General features: G+C 50.4%; 1 protein-coding gene across 3 annotated transcripts in view; it reads right to left on the bottom strand.

Annotated features, from left to right (window-relative positions):
• DPP6 (dipeptidyl peptidase like 6) overlaps positions 1–20,263 on the bottom strand; it is a 643,862-nt gene that overhangs the window by 73,795 nt on the left and 549,804 nt on the right. For all 3 annotated transcript variants that reach the window (XR_011231801.1, XM_069462595.1, XM_069462596.1), the window contains one exon: positions 1,325–1,448. Coding sequence is in view for 2 of the 3 variants with exons in the window: in XM_069462595.1 (XP_069318696.1) it covers positions 1,325–1,448 (124 nt within the window). In the remaining variant the exon portion in view is untranslated. The remainder of the gene's footprint in view (positions 1–1,324; positions 1,449–20,263) is intronic.

Raw genomic sequence — 20,263 nt, 5'->3', positions numbered from 1 at the left:
TTTGACGGTCATCACTGCCTGGCATGTGTCCCCCTAAAGGTTAACCTCAGGATTTGTGTGTGTGGACATTGCATCAAAATTCCAGTTTGTAACTCTGAGTCACAACCCTGGTGGACTAAAACCCTTTAAAAGGGCTTAAAACAAATAAGAAAAGCAGTTCTCATGGCACTTGTGGAAAGATGCACCAACAGAACAAGAACAAAACCCAGAGCCCCAGGCGCTGTGGGCCTGTTGCCGCCGCTGCTCTGACCTCCGCACACCGGAGCAGTTCTGTCCCTGGGCCACCGGCAGGACACAGCCTCTGTCACTGACACACAGGTCAGGGCACAGGGACTGTGAGCACTTCTCAGCTGCCCACCTGTGTCCACTCTCCCTCCTCAAGCAGGCCCTCGGAACAAGCTGGAAGCTGCTCCAGGTCAGGTGAAAGTGAGGCGGGGCACCGGCCCACGGGGGTGTCAGCCTCAGAAACGATCCCTGCGACTCAGAACCACACCTGGCAATGCAGTGAGAGCCGCTGTCTTAGGGGCCCACGAGTCACAATAAATACGCCTATGCAGGCTCTTTCCTTCTCAGGTGGGGAATAAAAATGTAGAGTCCAAAAAGAGTTTCTGAAAGATCTGCCTGAGTGTATTAATTGGTTTAAATTGATTTTTTTAACCCAACCTGAGATGACCTGCTCCTTAGGGCTGTGACCTGGCTGTGTGGCAGTGCGACCCGCAGAGCGGAGCCTGGGGTGAGCCTCGAGGCCCAGAGGTCGCCTGGGCCAACTCCCTACAGGTGTCCTCCTTCCCCTGCCCGCTCTTTGCTGTCTGCGTTTTCTCCTCCCCACGCCGGCGGGGCCTCCTCTGACCACACAGTAGGCCAGCCTGAGGCCCCTGAGCACTGCCCGCCTGGCAGACTGGCCCTGGGTCCCTGGAGGAACCAGCAGCGTCTTGGGGCCGTGGGCCTCCCTTCCCCTCTCTGAGCACCCAGCAGGAGGAGGAGTGCGTGGCCTAAGTGAGCTGGCGGCAGGACCCACCGGCCACTCCCGGGTGACTCGCTGGTGTGAGCGGCAGTACCCAGCCAGTCCACCAGGTGGCGCCAAGCCCAGCGCTGAGCGTCCACCTGCAGGACGCGGCTCCGGCTGACACGCGGGTCAGGGCACAGGGTCGTGAGCACTTCTCGGCGGCCCACCTGTGTCCGCTCTCCGTCCTCAAGCAGGCCCGTGGGAGCCGCCAGCCGCGAGCGAGCCTGCCTTGCTCAGGCCCCGCGGGCTCACAGGGCTCGGACGCCGCCTGGATGCTCCCTCCCTGCTACCAGCCCCGAACCCCCTGCCCCGCCCTACCTTTGTGCAGACCCCCGTGGTGGCGTCACAGAGGGTGAGGATGGACACGTTCTGCGCGCGATTCAGCCAGGTCACGGCGACCTTGGTGCTGGTGGCCCACTTCACCATGGTGATGTAGTACTCCCTGAAAACGGCCAGCGCACAGGGTTAGCAACGCAGCAGGAGCCCACGGCCCGCAAAGGGGCCCATCCCAGCCCGGGAGGCAGGGCCGGTGGCTGGGGCCTGCGGGTGACAGAGCCGCGCTGTGAGGTCCTGAAGTGCGGGTTGCCAAGAACACACGTGGATGCAGGACTCTGACGGGAAGCCGAGTAGTTGACACGGACTAAAACACGCCACGAGACGTGCAGAGTCCCATGTGCGTGCTGTGGCCCCACGCCCAGCCGTGCGTCCACCCCAAGGGAGCGCGCACGGCGCTGCCCCCTGGGCTTTCGGGGCACGTGCTCCGGAGGACGCTGCCCTGTTGGCCTGACTGTCGCCACCCTGCAAGGCAAGGGCACAGCTCCACGCCAGCCGCGGGGCAGCAGCGAGGGTCGGAGGAGGCAGGGACGGAGACAGAGCCCGGACGGGCTTGGCAGCGAGTGCGCTGCCGCTGCTGAAGTCGCTGTTCTCTTTTTCCCTCTTCCTTAAAGACACAACGCGCTGGGATGCTCTCCAGCTAATTAGGGAAATTGGTTCATGGCTCTGGGCTTCAGGTGAACTTGGTTTGAGATCCCAGGTGTCACACGCCTGATTTTGTCCAAACCTCAAAATACCACAGTGTTCCACGCAACCTACAAGGGGTATTTGGCTTCTGGTAATTAATTTGATCACCTACAGCCCACCAAAAACTGAATTAAAAAAAAAATTACGCTCAAGAGGAAGAAGGAAATGTTGAGAAATGCCTCAAATGAATATCCTCAGCTGAATTCCCAGAATGTTCTAGAACCCAGCTAACACTCACTCAATCACCCATCCCATCTATATCTATAATGAGATCTACTGTTCAGGATGATTACTTTGTGGTCTTACAAGATCTTTTATCACTAAAGGTGGCGGCACCTTCACTAGACAGTTCCCAGCAAGCGGGAAAGGGACCTCGATACATGTAATAATTATTTTCACCAGAAAGGACCAAATATTCTCTATTTTCACCAGAAGGGACCAGCTGCCTTGACCTAAGCCTCAGTGGACCAGGAGGTAAAGTGCTGCATCTCTCCTGTTCCCCAAAGATTTCATCAAAGTCTTTAATAACGTGGCCTAAATCGGGAGCACATGGCACACAGGAGCGCCAAGGCCTCCCACTCAGGTGACCGCCAGGCACGTGGCCGGGAGAGGTGCCTGGAGCCGCCGCTACAGTCTTGGGGGTCTCCTGGGGGCAGGGGTGTGGGAGGTGTACAACATACATGTGCGAGCAGCGGAGGCTCCTCATTGTACGGAGGAAACATTGTAGTAAAAACCGGGGGAGTTCAACGTGGACGCGCTTTGCCTGGCTCCTGTGGAACCCTGGCTGGGGCAGGGGACGCCACCTCGATTAGGGTAGAACGTGGCTCACCCTGGAGGCCTGCAAGAGCTTTGGTTCTATAGCTAACGTTACATGGAACTTGAATCCTCAGTTCACTTGTGTGACATGAACTAAAAACAAAACAAACAAACAAAAAAACACAAAAAACTGGTGGTGCCTTTAGAGATGTTATGGTGATGAAATATAATGAGAAATATTTTGAAAAACCTGAAACAATAAAAATTATTAAGGGACTTTATAAAGATTATATGGTAAGACTTCTTTTTATTTATTTTTATTTTTTTTGAGACAGAGTCTCACTCTGTTGCCCAGGCTAGAGTGCCGTGGCGTCAGCCTAGCTCACAGCAACCTCAAACTCCTGGGCTCAAGGGATCCTTCTGCCTCAGCCTCCCGAGTAGCTGGGACTACAGGCATGTGCCACCATGCCCGGAGAATTTTTTCTATATATATTTTAGTTGTCCAGCTACTTTCTTTCTATATTTTTTTTAGTAGAGATGGGGTGTTGCTCTTGCTCAGGCTGGTCTCGAACTCCTGAGCTCAAATGATCCACCCGCCTCGGCCTCCCAGAGTGCTAGGATTACAGGCGTGAGCCACCGCGCCCGGCAAGACTTCTTTTTAGATATGCACACCCGTGAGGAGTCCTGCTCTGCGTGGGTAAGGAGTAGTTCACGCCTTAGGTAGTTACATGCCTCTTGCAGTCCTGCTGCCATTCATCAAAATGCCTTAGGAGCCCTTCTCCGAGTCGCCCCGGAGCTGCGTGCTGCGCTTGTGGATTACCTGTGCTGCAACACCTGTCTCTACCCAACGCCTCCTAGTCCCACGAGCTGCATCAATGCCTAGACTTGGCGCTAAATACATTTTAGTTGTTTTTGAAAAATCAAGTCAATGTGCAAAGACAGAGCGTCACCACCAATGTGGCAGTTGGGAAGGAGCACTAGCGGCGCTTGGGTGATGAGGTACGGTGCCTCCCAAAGAGGTGACGCCTTGGATGCAATGAGGTTCTTCTGCTACGTGAGTTTTGTAGTCACACTCTGTGCTAATGGGAAGGAAAATAAAACATTTACCTGCTTAATGAAGCCTCTTGTAAACAGAAATCCCTACGTAAAATAAGTAAAGCTCTCCTGACACTTAATATGTTTTCCATTTTCTTAACTTCAAAGCTGTCAGCCTAAGTGGTTGTATGCAGAAGGAATGGGACAGACTGATGGTAAGGTTGGTGTGAGGGACCAAGCTGTGCCTCGTGGCAAGATGTTGCTGATGATATATGGGGAGCGTGCGTGGTTGTCACAAATAGCACAGACATGTGCCTCTCTGTGAACACAGAGACTTCCTGCAGGCAGTGGTGTCTGGCCAGCAGACCGGAGGCAGCCTTTACCAACTTCGTGTTATCACGCCTAAAAGGACACCAAAAATGAGGAAAAGTCACAGTGCCACCAAAAATGAACGTTGCAGACCTCTCACTGCAGCACAGACGGAGCTGACGAAGCCGGACAAGGGGCTGCCCAGCTCCGCCTCCCCCACGGAACAGGCATCGGCCGCCACGGGAACGTGGCGGAAGGCGCCTCTTCTCCTCCCCCAGGAAGCGCCGGGCGCACCAGCCAGGAGTGTGGGAGTTAAGGGTGTTAAGGAAGATCACAGTTTTCCGTGTATATAAACTGACTTAGACTGTCCCAGAAAAATTCTAAAGAAGGCAGAAGAAAAATTCCAACTCAGCCCAGCCGAGCCAGATGGATGTGGTTATACCACGTTTTCCAGGTTTACATCTGAGAAGGGCTCAGTAGCCCCCAAAAAGTCAGAGAGAGGGGTCAAAGGTGACTCCGAGCCTCACCTGTGGCCGACCCCAGGTGCGGGAGAAGTTGTTTCGGGGGTGGAGGATGAGAGCGTCAGACCAACAGTGCAGAGCAAAGGGAAACGACACCGGAGGTGAAAAGGACTTAACTCTAAAGACACGAGATGAGACGAAAAAGGGGAGGAGCTCGCAAGGAAACCAAAACTGAGAATTAGGGAAATTTGGTTCAGAGAAAAGGAGGACACGGTGGGAGGCTCTCGTGGAAGGCAGAGAAGGGCGGCGCAGACGTGCCAGAGAAGACAGCTGGTGCAATCCGGGGACAGAGGAGCTTCTCCGGAGGGGCCCGCGTGACTGCAAGACATAACCGCAGACACAGAGAAAGACACTTCTGTGCCGGAGGAAGACCTGAATGGGAGGACTAACAGGATTTTCCACCTTCCAGGGACACTGACGCAACAGCTAAACGTGTTCTGATGGAATCTTCCAGTTAGAGGGAAGAAGAAATTCCACAACAGTCCAGTAGGAAGGAAACAAGTTTTGACAAAGGATCAAAATCTGGGCTCCGATATAAAGTTTCTCCTGTTTCAAGTCTATTGTTATTTACTGTTTCAATGTGTGTTTTAACAATCAATGTATTCTTGTTTAGGGCCTATCTTCTACTTGGACGTACCCTACGCTGGCTTAGGAGGAAGGCAACTCGAAATTAAAGGCTCAAAATTAAAAACTCAACATGTAAAAAAAGATGATCTTTAAAATCAATTAATTCATAGCTAGTTCTAAACTACTATCAATTTGAATATAAATTCAAATTAAGTGATAAAAATGATATAAAAAGGAATATTGGGCAAATATTTTATAAAATTATAAACATTTAGTAAATTTTTAAAAGAAGACTAAAATCAAAAGGTAGCACACATCACAAATGATGAAACAGAAGGATGATGTTTAAGAAAAAGGAATAGAAACATACTATGTTTCTGGAATAGAAGAGTAAACATGATAACTTTTCAAAATAATTACCAATTTAGATAAAACTGAAGACACTACATTTAAACTTCACGCGGACAGAGGCCACATCCGCCTTACTCATCCTGTGTGTCAGCACACTGCACGGTGCCTCACACATGGCAAACACGTCATGTTTGTCACAGGAACCAATTTAATTCTAATAGAAGGACCAGTGAATTTCTTTTGGGGTGGGGCGTCAAATAGAATACGTTTATAGTTTACATTTAAGAAGAACTGGATAAAAAGCCAAGATGATTTTGAAAAGGAAAAATAATGAGAGAGAATTTATACAAAGAGTTACTAATAATACAATATAACTATAGAGCTACATGACTTTTTACTGATGTATCAATCAGTAGACCTACAAGTGGGAGGAGAGTCTTAAAGCACAATGTTTATGTAAGAACAGAATAGTTACAAAGACGTCATCCTAAGTCAGTGGGAAAGGAACACTTTTACGATAACAGGTGCTAGGAAAATGGCTTAATTACTTAAAAAAAAACAAAACAAAACCCAAAAAAACAGAAAAAGCCAAAGAAGCCAAGAACAAATATACATTTCTAGAAAAAATTATCAAAGGAAAATTTATCAGACTGCTCACAGTCGTTACCTGTTACCTACGGGTGGTGTGCTGACGGGTGATGATTGAGTTCTACGCTGCATAGATTACTTTTTAAATAAGAGGAAGGTGATTAAGAAAACACTGGAAGTTGCCAATTTAAGCTGGTGGATTTATCACATTTGTTTATTTCTTTTCCCTCCGGAAACCTAACTGCAATGGTAACACAGGAATAAAACAGGTAGGTATCTACCTACAATAATAAAGAGAACAGGCGGGGCCGAGGGACTTCAGCACGTTTCTGGAAGACAGCAGCAGCCTGAGACAGCGGCCGAGTGGAGAATTCAGGGAGAATTCTGGGGACTCAGAGCTCTAGGTAAAATATAGTATGAGACTGGGAAATGTAGTTGAAACAGGAGGGACAGTTGAAAGTCTGTGGATACAATAGGTGATAAATGAAAAGAAAACCCACATTTAGATATTCTTTCAAAATCCAAAAAAGCTTTTGGAAAGAAAAAAAAAATAAGTGATTCACAGAGGAACAAGTGTCAGACTGACATTAGGTTTGTCGTCCATCACACTGAATGCTGAAGGCAGTGAAGCTATCCCCCTAGCTTTGAGGAATAGCTCTTTTAAACTACAATTCTGCATTCAGGTACTATTTTAAACACATGTGAGGGGAAAAAAGAAGTTTTTAGGTATTCGAGAACTCAGAACGTTTATTTCCCACATTCCTTTCTTAGGAAAGCTTCTGGAGGCTGTACTCCAGACAAAAGTGGGAGTGGATGAAGAAAGAGGATGATGTAAGACCTAGGAAACCGTCACTCCGCCCCGGGAGAGGCGTGGGGAAGTCCCAGGGCGACGCTGGTGCTGTGAAGAGCAGTCCACACTGCAGCAGGGCTGTGGAGGGCACTCGGCGAGAGACATTCGGGAAAAGGACAATGCAACAAAAGAATATATGACAGAATTTGGGGGAAAAAAAAAAGAATATGATAAAATTAAATAGTTCAAGTAAAAAACAAAAACAATTTAAAACTCCAGGAAAAACAGAAGTGTAACAAGAACAAATGCAATCACAGGGTACTACTTAGCTCGCCATGAAAGATAATTACTTATGACAAAGTAAATGCTCTCTGTTGCTTTTAGTCTTTTAACATCAACCTATAGAAAAGTAAGGAAGATTTAGTTATGGTTATAGGACAGCGTGTAAATGCCACCAGCTCAGAGATACAAAAGGAAAAGCAAAGACGACAGAAGCTGCTGGGTGGTAGGGACAGGCCAGAGGCCTGCGGCCAGGGCAGGGGGCTAATACATTCATCTTATAAACTGGGAAGCTAGAGTTCCATCCTCAGTTATTGTACTATGAAAAACCTGTAAGAATATTATTTAAGTTTATAAAGGTGACCAACAGAGAAAATAAGATGTGCATATATATGGAGGAGGTAGGTATGCTGAATTCTTACCTATCATAAGAAAAAAAAATAAATTATATATAATAAGAAAAGTGAAATATGCACATTATTTAGTGATATGATGGCAACTATGGGAGAAACAGTCAAAAGAGTTAGGCGTCGTGTCCATGTGGGGTGGGTGGGTGAGAAGGGCAGGGAAGGGACTGCTATTTTTCACTATAACCTCTTCTATATTATTTTATTTTTAAGCATTAGTATGAGTACTTTGATAAAAAAGAAAAACAAAGTTAAATAAAAATTAACAAAAAATAAACACATGGCGCCGTGGAGAAACATCTGGGTGGCCCTGGGCGAGGAGGCCCGCGGGATCCGGCAGGGACGCCCCCCGACACGTGCCTGCAGCTGCTGCCGGGCTCCAGCCAGACGGAGTTCGTAAGAATGAGATATTTTTTTCAAGCTCCTCAAGAAATAAACTGAATTAAAAGAAAAGGAGGCCTATAAAGTAAGGGCTGCGTCATTGATAGTGCCCCTAATCGGTCTGAGAAGCAGATGGAAATCGCTAGGTCTCCGTGCAGGCGGCGAGGTCAGACGGGACTGCTGGAGGACGGGACAGTCCCATGCTTCTGAGAACGGACACTGCTGCAGACAGGAGTTCGCTGCTTGTGTCCAGGGAGAGTCCTGGCGCTGCCCAGCCCGGCTGCGATGGGCCGGGTGCGCTGACCCCGCGACTCGCGCAGGGCGGTTTCACGCACGTTCTCCCCAGCGACCAGGACCCGAGCCCACTTCCTCACCGAGCCAGGCAGGATGGCTTCTGATTGGCACGCACACGGCAAACCGAACATACAAGTTTTTCTTTGACCTTTTGCAAATAAAGGGAAAACAAATCATTTTGATTTCGCTGAGAATTGTTTCCCTCTTGGGGAAGTACAGAAAAACTCTACCTGAGCGTTAAAGGCTCTGTCCTGATAGCTTGTGGGGCTTTGCGTGAAGCTGCTACGATTTCTGAGTTGTGTAGAGTGGGGGTGTGTGAGGCTGTCCTCAGGCAGCTGTCCCTGAGCTGGGAATCGGCCCCGGGTCCCTCCACACGAGGGCCCCTTCTCCAGGAGAATGGCACATTCGAGTGTGAGCTGTGGCCAAATCCCCTCCCACGAGGCTGCTGTGGGAGCCCGGAAGCGTGGGGTCATGCCAGGCAGGGGCTCCACGGCAGGGACGTGGCCCCCAGGCACAGGAGCGAACAGAGCCCTCGCGCCAACCTCGTCCCAATGGGAAGTGCAGGGCCGGGGCTGGACAGACAGTCCCCTTTTCCCTGCCATTCCCAGGCGTCTTTGCCCTGATAGAAAATGGGGAAACTAGGGGCAAGAGGAGCCTTCCAGAATGCTGCGTCCCCCAAGAAAGACGCACGTGTCTTCCCTCTCTGTGACCTTTCTAGCACTCAGGGTTTGTGCTGTCCTATCTCACTGCAGCGCCTGTCACCGTTCTTTACAACTCTGGGCAGGCAGGGCTGGAAGCTCTGTGTGACAGCAAAGGGCAAAGGGCAAAGGGCAAAGAGCATGCCTCTCCTCACTCATGCTCCAGTCCCAAGTCTTGGGTATCCACAGCAGTCTAGAAAATTCCTGTGACCTGAGGGGAGAGGGGAGAGTGTGGGTCAGAGGAGGATGTGGAGGAACATTACGATGAGAAAACAGTGAGTGTAAAGGGAGCCAACAGCCGTTAGAACAGGCTGTGCCAGCTGGGAAGCCGTGCAGAGGACACGGGTGGCCGGGCGTGGCGGGAACAGAGGCGGTTCTGGCGGGAATGGGCCCCGGCTGCTGAGAAGGCTGCTGACCTGTGGACAGGTTCAGTGTGTGTGGAGGTGGCTGGCCCCACGCACGGCTGCCTGGACGGAGGCACGGCTGGGGCCGGGGGAGCCCGTATCCGCCCGTCCTGCGCACTCTGGCTGGGGCCTGCCCCCAGCAAAGGCACAGACTCGCTGCTGTCACCTCGCTCTGCAGGCTGGGCCTGCCCAGGGAGGGCCGCAGAGCAGCGATGAGGGCGAGAGGCCTTTGTGGCAAAATCAGCCAGAGCCCGTCACCAGAGAGGGAAGCGAGAAGGGACAGTCTCTGCACTGATCTCTAGTGACACAAGTCAGGTTCTCGATGTGGGTCCCCCAAGCAGCAGCAGCTGGGAAGTGCCAGAAATATGGATTCTCAGGCTCCACCCAAGACACGCTCTGGGGGTGGGAAGAGCAATGGCTGGCTAACGAGACCCCAGGGGAGTCCGGTGCATGCCCGTGTTTGAGAACCACTGGCGTGGGACGAGCGGTCCCTGTCCAGCAGCAGGTGACGGTATGAGAACAATTCCAAATGCCACTGAACCATAGATCTCTATTTCTCTCTCTGCCCTCACTAAATGTTCTTCCAATGAATAACTGTATCAGTAGGCAGATAAAGTGCTTTAGAATAAAGAGAAATTAGGTAGCCGTTAAAGGGGAGGAGAAAACAGGATTTAAAGTGCAATCATTTTTAAGGAGACAGGGCTGAAGCCGGGGATTGAAAGACACAAGGATCGCTCTGATGTCAGGATGGAGAGAGATACTGAAGCATTTGGATAATCACAAAGATTAGATAATCATATTTTGATAATCACTGAAGTTGTACATGATACCAAATTATTAACAGTAAGCAAAGATTCCTGGAAGAAATGCTACCAAATTTCTTTTTGTTCTAAAGCACTTTATCTGCCTACCAACGCACGTCCTCACTCCAAGAGCATTCAGTCAGGGCGCCGTGTCTGGCAGACGGGGTTCTAGGTGCCGGGAACAGAGACGGGCACAGCCTTGTCGCAGGAGCGCTCACGGTCTGGGAGGCGGTGGACGGGCACACCACTAGGGTCAGCGCAGGGCGGGGACCACCTGACAGAAGCAGCAGGCGCTGCTGGGGCGTGTGGGGCGCCTTGTGAAAACACAGCGTGGCTGAGAAAATGTCAGCACATTCCGTGGGTCCCCAGCCAAAGGTGGCTTCAGCTCAGAATGCAGCGACTCTTCCTGGTGAGAAGTATATGAATTTTTTATTAGTCCATTTGTTTATTATAAAATATTAATAGAACATTGTCTCTGTCACTGGGATTAATGTGCCGTGTCACTTCCTGTCATTCCAAAGCCCGGCACAGGTTCTGACAGCAGTGTGGCCGTAAAAGGCAGGGGAAGCCTGTCTGTCTAGTGAAACTAAGAGCCTGCAATTAAGTTTGGCCTTTTTTTTTTTTGTTCAGCCATGTTTATTCCATGGATCAAGCTGGGGCAAAAGGATGAGAGAGAGAAATATTTAAAAGATGATGTGCTTTAAAAGAGGGCACCTTGCCTACATGATGAGTGCATTGCGCACCGTTTAGGGAATGGTCACGCTTGAAGGTGCTGACTCAGGGAGTGGGGGGTGTGAGGAGGGGATGGGTATATACCTACATGATGAGTGCAATGCGCACTGTCTGGGGAACAGACACGCCTGGAGCTTTGACTTGGGGGGACAGGCGGTACATGGGCAACGTATGTAACCTGAAATTCTGTATCCTCCATAATAAGATGAAATAAAAAAAAAAAAAAGAAAAGAAAATCACATTTTCAACCCAAAATGAAATACTTAATTCAGATAAGAATCATTAGTGGATACTAAAACTAATTTGTGAAATACAGAAGGGAAATAAGCTATCTCCAAGGTGCCTAATTATGACTCAATGCATTATTTGCTAATTTCAAAGGGGAAACATACTTTTAGAAAAGAGTTGTCTGGTTGTTATCATCTTAATCAAATTCTCAAAAATAGCATATTTCATAATAGGACAAATTTGTTTCCAATGTAATATGTAGTGTCCATAAAACTGATAAACTAATCTTGTCAAAATGTTTAACATGAATTTAATAGTATAAACAGGGGTTGGCAAAGTTTTTTATCTATTGAGTAGAGAGTAAATATTTTAGACCTTTTGGGTCACAAAAAAAAAAAAAAAAAAAAGGGACACCTTTGAGCGAATTGAAAGGACCCTAAGCTCCAAGTGCTGCCTCTGATGACATGGACGGTGCCACAGCGGATCCTGCCCTTGGAGCAGCCGCACAATTGTATAAGCACATCTGAAGCAGAGCGCACTGCACGAAACAGAAAAACGATGACTTTAAGATAAACTATTACTCGAGTATATTTCCATAATCTCACTTTCAATTTGGAAATAGACCATACTGCCTTTTCCTTCCGTCTTAGGTGCCGGCTATCCTGCAGGGCCAGCTGTCAGGATGAGGGAGAAGGCAGTGGGAGGGCGCATCACAGAGGACACACCTTAGGGGTTGTGGTGTCCTTATTCAACAATTTAAATGCTGTGAACATGAAGAGATCTATTGAATAGGAGTGGTGGGGTTGAATCCCATGTTGTTCCTTCTCCAGCCCTTCATTTTCATATACTCAGCACCCATCTGTTTATCCATCAGTCTATCCATCCATCCATCCACCCACCCATCATCCATCCACCCACCTACCCATCCATACATCCCTCATCCCTCTGTCTATCCATCATCTATCCATTCATTACCCAAACATCCTTCCACCCATCCATCCACCCATTATCCATCATTTATCCATTCATTATCCATCTTATTAGCACCTATCCATCCATCCATTATCCATCATCTATCTATTCATTATTCATCTGCCCACCCATCCACCATCCATCCATCCACCTACTCACCCATCCATCCAGACATCCATCATCCCTCCATTCATCCATCCTTCATCTATCCATTCATCACCTGCCCAATCATCACCCATCCATTCATCCATCACCAACCCACCCATCATCCATCCACCCACCTACCCATCCATACATCCCTCATCCCTCCATCTATCCATCATCTATCCATTCATTACCCAAACATCCGTCCACCCATTATCCATCATTTATCCATTCATTATCCATCTTATCACCCACATCCATCATCTGTCTATTCATTATTCATCCGCCCACCCATCCACCCACCTTTCCGTCATCCATCTATCCATCTACCTACTCACCATCCATCCAAACATCCATCATCTCTCCATTCATCCATCCTTCATCTATCCATTCATTATCCATCCATCCATCCATCCACCCACCCATCTGTCATCCATCTATCCATCCACCCACCCACCCACTCATCCATCCAAACATCCATTATCCCTCCATCCACCCATCCATCATCCATCATTTATCCATTATCCATCCACCCATCTATCCATCCACCCATCCATCCAAACATCCATCACCCCTCCATCCATCCATTCATCCACCAATCACCCAGCCATCCATCATCCATCCATCCACCCATCCACCCACTTATCCATCCAAACATCCATTATCCCTCCATCCACCCACCTATCCATCATCCATCCACCCATCCATCATCCATCATTTATCCATTCATTATCCATCCACCCATCCATCTATCCATTCACCCATCCATCCATACAATCATCCATCACCCCATCCATCAATCATCTATCCATTCATTAGCCATCCATCCATCATCCATCCATTCATCCACCACCCATCCATCCACCCACCTCCAATCCATCCATCCACCGATCCATCATCCATCCACACATCATCACCCATCTACCCATCCATCCATCCATCCATCATCTATCCATTTATTATCCATCCATTCATCACCCACCCATCCATCATCCAACCATCCATCATCTATCCATTCATTATCCATTCATCTATCACCCACCCATCCATCATCCAACCATCCATCCATCATCTATCCATTCATTATCCATTCATCTATCACCCACCCATCCATCATCCAACCATCCATTCATTCATTATCCATCCATCACCCACCCATCCATCATCGCATCCATCCATCCATATATCACCAACCCACTCACATACTCATCCTGTCCACTCAATATGAATTAAGTACTTTCTGGACAGTGACACTCCTGATGTCATATCATGACATGCTGGGTGCGTATTCTACATTATGCTCTGTGCTAGGGGTGGGAGGCTTCCCTGTACAGATGGCCTCAGGCGATCAAAGGGAGGGAGAGGAGATGGGTGAGTATTTATTTCTGTGGCTTCCTCGGAGCAATCTTCCCATCAACCCAAGCTCCTACTCCCTTGGTGGTTTCCTCTACATGGTTCTCTCTGTCCTTGAGATCCAGTTACTGCTCCCCTTTGCCCCTTCGGGACTGGGATGGAAACACCCCATTTACCATCCTAGTGCTCCCAGGCACTGCACTATCCTGGTGGGTTTCCTCCACTACCCCTGTTTTGTAAATGGCTTTGTTAAATACTGTTGCAATGAAACCAATTTGAGTGTCCCACCTTCTCTTGCTAATGCCCCTGACCACGCTGTCCCTTTCTCCAAAATGCCTCACTCAAGGAAATGTCAGCCCTTGAGGGCAAGGCATTAACTGAGCCTTTAAAATGCCAGGGTAAAGCACTGGGCTATATGGACTCAGAGCCAGAGGGCCCTGAGATACCAAAGGACCCAGGTCCTTCCCATTACAGATGAGGAACTTGGAGAGTGACTTTGGGGCTCTGGTGGATCAAAAGACCACCCAGCCCTGTGGCTGGTGCCCTGCCTGGCACTATCCGCACGTCGTTCCCTCGTTGCCTCAATGGTGCTGGGCGCAGACAGGCCAGGTCTTATGCTCACACAGAAATGTCCTGATCGTCCTGGCCACACCAAGCTCTGACAGGCCTGCAGCCACCTGCTCCACGTCCAGAGCCACTCGGGTTTTCCTCTCTGCAGCTGCTCCCTCGTGAGCACCTGGACTGGGCCTTGTTCCCACCTCCTGCCCCTTTCAGCCACCTGCACTTCTAGCTTGGCTTCTCCCTGCTACCCTTCAACTCCCCCATCCCCATCCTGCCCTGTCCACCCTGTGCCGGCCACTGGGAAGTCACTTCCTTCTAAACCTCTGCTGTGCTTATGTGTCAAAGCACCTTCCACGTGTGCCGTCGCGTGGGATTGTGTGGATCTAGTTGACCAAGGGCACACAGCTGCCCCCAGTTGCCCTTGCTGGGTCTTCTCCAAACTTCAGGCGAGCTCCTCTCCTTCCCACAGGCCCCGAGCCTGAGCGAGCACAGACCCAGGGTTGTGCCCCACTGGCCCCTTCTGAGAACAGGCCGGCCCGGAGGACCTTTTCCTGTCGGAGCCCCTGGCCACTGCTCACTTCTGCTCACCTCCACTTCACCCTGTTTGGTTTTGAGATGCTCGCAGATTTCTGATACTGGAATATTCTCCCTGTTGCAATAGTCTTTCTTTCTAATTAAAGTCCCTCGCTGTCTAAACGCAGATTTGTTTTTATTGGGCACAGTCACTGGCATCATGGTCCTCCTGGTAAGAGGCCTCAGTCTAGAGGAGCAGCTTGAATGGCCAATATCGTGGGCAGCAAGTGGGGCCTTTGCCCCTCAAATCACAGCTGGGGACAGGCGCCTGCTTCTTCCACGTGGAGGGGTCCTATGAGCATGCTGCACAGACACTAGGCTGCTGAGGAGGATGTGGCCGTGCTGGGTGACTCTGTGGCAGAACTTCTGGCAAAGGGAGAAGGGCCAGGGGCCTTGCCATGACCCGGCTCAGTAGACAGCATTACGGCTGCTCTCTGACTTGGGGAGAGGGGAGAGGAGACTGAATCAGAAGCTCAGAAGCCAGGATCAGAATAAATCCAATCCAGAGAGAACACCTGACTGAAGTGTGGCATCCAGTCACTGTCTTCATGGAGGGACCATGTCCCAAACCTCCTCGAGATCCCCTTGTGCGGCCCCCAGCAGAGCGCCTGGCACAGAGGGGGCCTTGGGCTACTGTTGCTGGTCTGGAGAGTATAGTGAGTACGGCTGGGTGGTATGGGGGGAGGGTTTGCTTCCAGGGGCTCTTGAGAGCCAGGTGGCAGCTTAAACAGACAGAGTAGAAGCAAATGCTACAGCAAGAGATGCCAGATTTGGAAACCTGGTCCCAGGCCTGGCCCTATGATGAGACTTTGCACAAGTCGCCTACCTTCTGTGGGCCTCCCTTCCTCCTCTGTAAATGGCAGAGGAGGCACAGGGACAGAGGGAACCTTTAGGAGCCCCAGTAGCAGGAGAATCCTAGGAACAGGGACTCGTCTTCCCAGATGGCAGCAACACGCTGACCTGCTGGTGGGGCACAGGTGTGGATCACACTTGCTCACGCCTCAATGCACATCAACACACTCACAAACATGATGCTACGTCAGTTTCACCAGTGCCATTTTCTTGCAGATGCCATCAAATCCATGCACTGGACTTGCTAGCTGTGGCCCAGGGGAGGAACTGCAGCTGCCACTGATGCCCACTGAGTTGACCAGCACACGCTCACTGGCAGGAGACAAGGCCTTGGGGAACCTCGTCCAGTGCGTTGCCGACACCTTCAGATGCCAGAACTGTTCTGCTGGCTGGAAGGCCTTGCTGGCTAACACAGGTGCCTTATTTGTGAGGATGGGGCAGGTAGAATTTGATTTACAGTTGTTTTCTGCCAGTTACAAGCCTGCCAAGTAGTGAGTCATTCCCTGCATATCTCTGCAGTGTCTTCAGGACAACCTGGCTGCCCTTGCAAACACGAGCCACAACAGTGTAGAACACGCTTTCTCTACCAGAAACTTACTTATCTGGACATCTGACACTCAGATTTCCCACCTCCTAAAGCGCTGGGCATTTTCATTACAGAGAACATGGAATCCTGTGATCGACTGTAACTTTGCAAATTCCCATTTCAGTGCATTGGTACAATACAGACCTGTCATTTCCCTGGCCCAGGCGTTCATGTTACCCCAGCCACCAAGAAGAGCTTCTCACCCTAGTGAGCAACAAAGACCCATCCTGATCTGAGCTGCAAACACAAAAGCCATCCCCTGGAGCTGGTCTCCTCGAACTGGTGCTCCCTAAAATGAACTCATTTGAATATTTAGGAATCCATATGATTGCTTTAACACACGAGGTAGAAACAGAGATGGGATTGCCTCTGAAAGCAAGAGAACATTTATGCAATTGTAATTTATACTCAGGCTACCGCTAAAGAAATTTGAAAGTCAGATTCAGATAAAACAATGTATCTTCCCAGAGCTGTTAAAGACAGAAGAGAGATTAGAAATATGTTAAGGTAGGATAGCATATCTACAGTTTGGAAATGAGATAGTCCCTCCATCCCAGGCAGGATGGGACTATTACTGTCTGCTGAGAAGGACATCTCTGCCTCAGCCACACGTAGTAATCACCCGAGGACGACTGAGAGACTCCACCATCCAGAACGGCCACCCTCTGATGAAGTGAAGTGGGGAGGAGAGAAGTGCTTCTAGGGAGCCCTCCCAGCTTGCTTCATGCCACCTCAAAGTTTGAGCACAGAGGGAAATACGGTGGGTGTGCCAGCTCTTGCACAATGATGAGCAGTGGCTTTTGTGACAGGATTCTTGTGTTCAAATCCCAGTTCTACCACTAATTAAGAGTGCAACCATGGGAAAGTCAGGCCAGCCCCCTCAGCTCAGTTGCCTCATGGGAAATGTGACACTGAAAATGTGAAGTAGTAGAGCCCTCGCATGTTAGGGAAAGAGGCAGAGGGCCCTCAGGATGAGAGCAGCAGGGACCCTGTGGCAGGTGTTTTTGTTGGTGGTGATGGTGATGGCGTGATTGTTGCTGGTGGTGGCAGTGTGATGGTGGTGGTGGTGGGGATGGTGGTGGTGATGGTGGTATTATGGTGGTGATGGTGACGGTGGTGGTGGTGGTAGTGATAGGGATGATGGTGGTGATGGTGGTGGCGGTGGTGATGGTGGTGGTGGCAGTGATGGGGACGATGGTGGTGGCAGTGGTGATGGTGGTGGTGGCGGCGGTGGTGATGCAGGTGATTATGGAGCGCAAGCCATTAAGTACAGGGACTTTATCCATCTGTGATATTTCCATTGCTCTGATGACCTTTGGCTTCCCCAGGAGTAGTCAACATCCCACATTCCGTGTAAAGTGGAAAGAAGGAAGGCTGACTTTCCTATCTGGGTCAGTGTGGGGTGTTCCGGCAGTCTGGGGCAGTGAATGCCGTGAGAACAGGTGCTGCCCAGGGATTTTCGCAGTCTGGCGTCACTGTGTGCAACTGGAGGCAGTGAGCTGGGCGGGCGCATAGCAGCATGCTGGTTCTTCACACAGTGCTCGGTGGAAAGCAGAGGGAAATGCATACTGATACCTACAGCTGTGTCTGCATGTGTATTCATGTCTGTGTCTGTATCTATCACCCGTCTACATCTTTATCTACATCACAACACCATCCACGTAAAGTGAGCAGGCACGTACACAAGCAACATGTGCTTTATGAAAACACAGAGCAGAAAGGTGCTAAAAGTACTCAGATACGTTTGACACAGGGGCCTGCGAGGCAGGGAGGGCGTGGGGTAGGGAGTGACGTTGGAAAAAAGCAATCAATGAAGGGAGAGTGGCCACACGGACCGTGATGGCACAGCTGGGGTCTGAGCAGCTTCTAATTCCTCGGTACTTGGATCAAAAAAGTAAAATAAAATAAAATAAGCTAAAGTAAAATAAAACAAAAGGGAAAGGGCTTTGTGCCTGTCTTGGGCCACAGAGGTGGGTGGCGGGAGGGGTGAACCCAGCCCCCGGGCTCGGGGGCGCCAGGGACACGTGTGGCGTCTGTCTTGGGTCCTGCAAGCCCCTTACAACCTGTCGTTGCCAGGCAGCCAGGGAGACAGCAGCTGCTGCATCCGAGCGGGGCGTTTGCAGGAACAAAAGCACATATCAGCACAGTGCAACGTGTCTTCAGAATGATACTGCCGCTATCTGCTGTATCTTAATTCAACACCCAGCTCAACAGCTCTGGAGAGGCCTGAGGACAGCAGCAAACACAACTGCGTTTGTTTTATCAGTGTGGCCTGGCTGCTGTGCAAGCTGCAGAAACCACAGGACAGGTGGGCACAGTGATTTCCTCTCACGTTTTCCACCCACAGGAGCTGCTGCGTTTGTGTTTACAAGGCACCCTTGCCAAGCCCCTGCCAGCGGGAGGCTGAGCTCTGCACTGGGGCAGCACCCTCAGCTCTCTCACCCCAGCCGTTCCCCAATAGGGCCTCCAGTTTTGCTCTGGGACCCCGTGGCATTTGTGACGCCATCCTGAGCACTTCCCACTCGCCCCGTAACGTACACTTTTGCTGCAGGTGTGGCTCCCACCGCACGGCACCACGTGGCACTACCGTCTCTGCTTGAGCTGGCCAGGCTTTCTGGGCCCTGAGCTTCCTGATGCGAGAGCTGCAAATCTTAATCCCCCAGGGCCCAGCACGGCGCATGGCACACAGAGGCGATGGGTAAGCGCCTGCCATGGGACTTTATTCTCACCATATCCGAGAACATCATAGGGGAAGTCAGGCTGGTTAACGAGCAGACAGAAAGGAAACCGGAAGCGAGTGGCATGGAAGCTGGACGGCTGATACAGCGAATGGTTCACTCCCTCCCCTTCACTGTCCCTGAGCCGGCCTGCAAAAACGAGCCGTGGACTTCCAGAAATCTCTGCGTCTGTCCCCGCCCAGGTTTGGGGGGCATTACTGAGGTCCCATTCCTTCTATGTCCCTCCATAAAGCAGGTGTCTTATTGTGCCTTTTCTAGCTTAGCTCCCTCAGCATCCTACACTTCAAAGGACAGGATGTCATCAATGGCTAAAGATTTTTAAAGTTCTGATTCTTAGAAAGGTGCCAGGACAACAGAAGACATCTCCATCTTCAAGAATCCTATTGAAATAAGATTTTGTCGGCTAATGTTTAAGTTAATGTATTCATCCAACAAAGGCTTGCTGAGCCCTGTTGCAGAACTAGAGCAGGACCCTGCACCAAATGCACTGACGTCCCAGCCTCAGGAACGTCCCATTCCAGGTGGTGGGTGGAAATGAAACAATTAAATAAAGTAGCTAGAAAATCCTCCTGGGATAAGTCCTTTGACGAAAATCAAAGCAGGGACAGGAGGCGGCTGGGCTGCACCGTGGAACGCGGCTGTTAGGGACGTCCTTGTGGGACCGTACACTAGATCAGGACCTGGGGGGGGGGAAGGGGCTCTCTGGGGGTGGGAGGGGCTGTGTGCAGACCCTAAAAGGGGCGGGCAAGGAGGGATGGAAGGTGGGCCTCACAGGCTGCTGGAGGAAGTCTGGCTTTTACTCAGAGGGGAGAAGGAAGTCGCAGGACAGCTGGAGCCGAGGCTGCTGGTCTGATGCTGGTCTGGCCACTATGGGGAGCCCTGGGGTGGTGCTGGTGGGCAGCAGGGGCCTATGCCGGACACCTGCCGAGGACAGTCCTGACAAAGAGGGACGTGAAAGGAGGCCTGAGCCCCTGGAGGGTGGAGTCACCCTGGACAGCGACAGTGGGGGGTGAGGTGGGGGAGGACTTTGGGGAGTGGGTGTGGACACAGAGAGCAGGAACTCTGTTTTGACCGTGTCCATCTGATGTGCTGCTCAGACATCAGAAAATCTGTCTGAAGGTAGCCAAGAGGCCAGCGAGATCCCTGGGTATTCTTCCTGCGCAACGCTGGGCTGGCCCTCCATTGGGCTGGGCAATTTTCAACTTCTCTCACGGACTTTGTCTCTTGGATCAGAAGCCCCCAAAGATTACGGTTTGTGGCCCCACTGGATCTGTAACCCACTAACTTCTCCTTGCATTTCTTTGCTAAACTGTCT

The sequence above is a fragment of the Eulemur rufifrons genome, chromosome 29, assembly GCF_041146395.1.
Source record: "Eulemur rufifrons isolate Redbay chromosome 29, OSU_ERuf_1, whole genome shotgun sequence".
Taxonomy (NCBI): Eukaryota; Metazoa; Chordata; class Mammalia; order Primates; family Lemuridae; genus Eulemur; species Eulemur rufifrons.
This window is presented reverse-complemented; position numbering and strand designations above follow the sequence as displayed.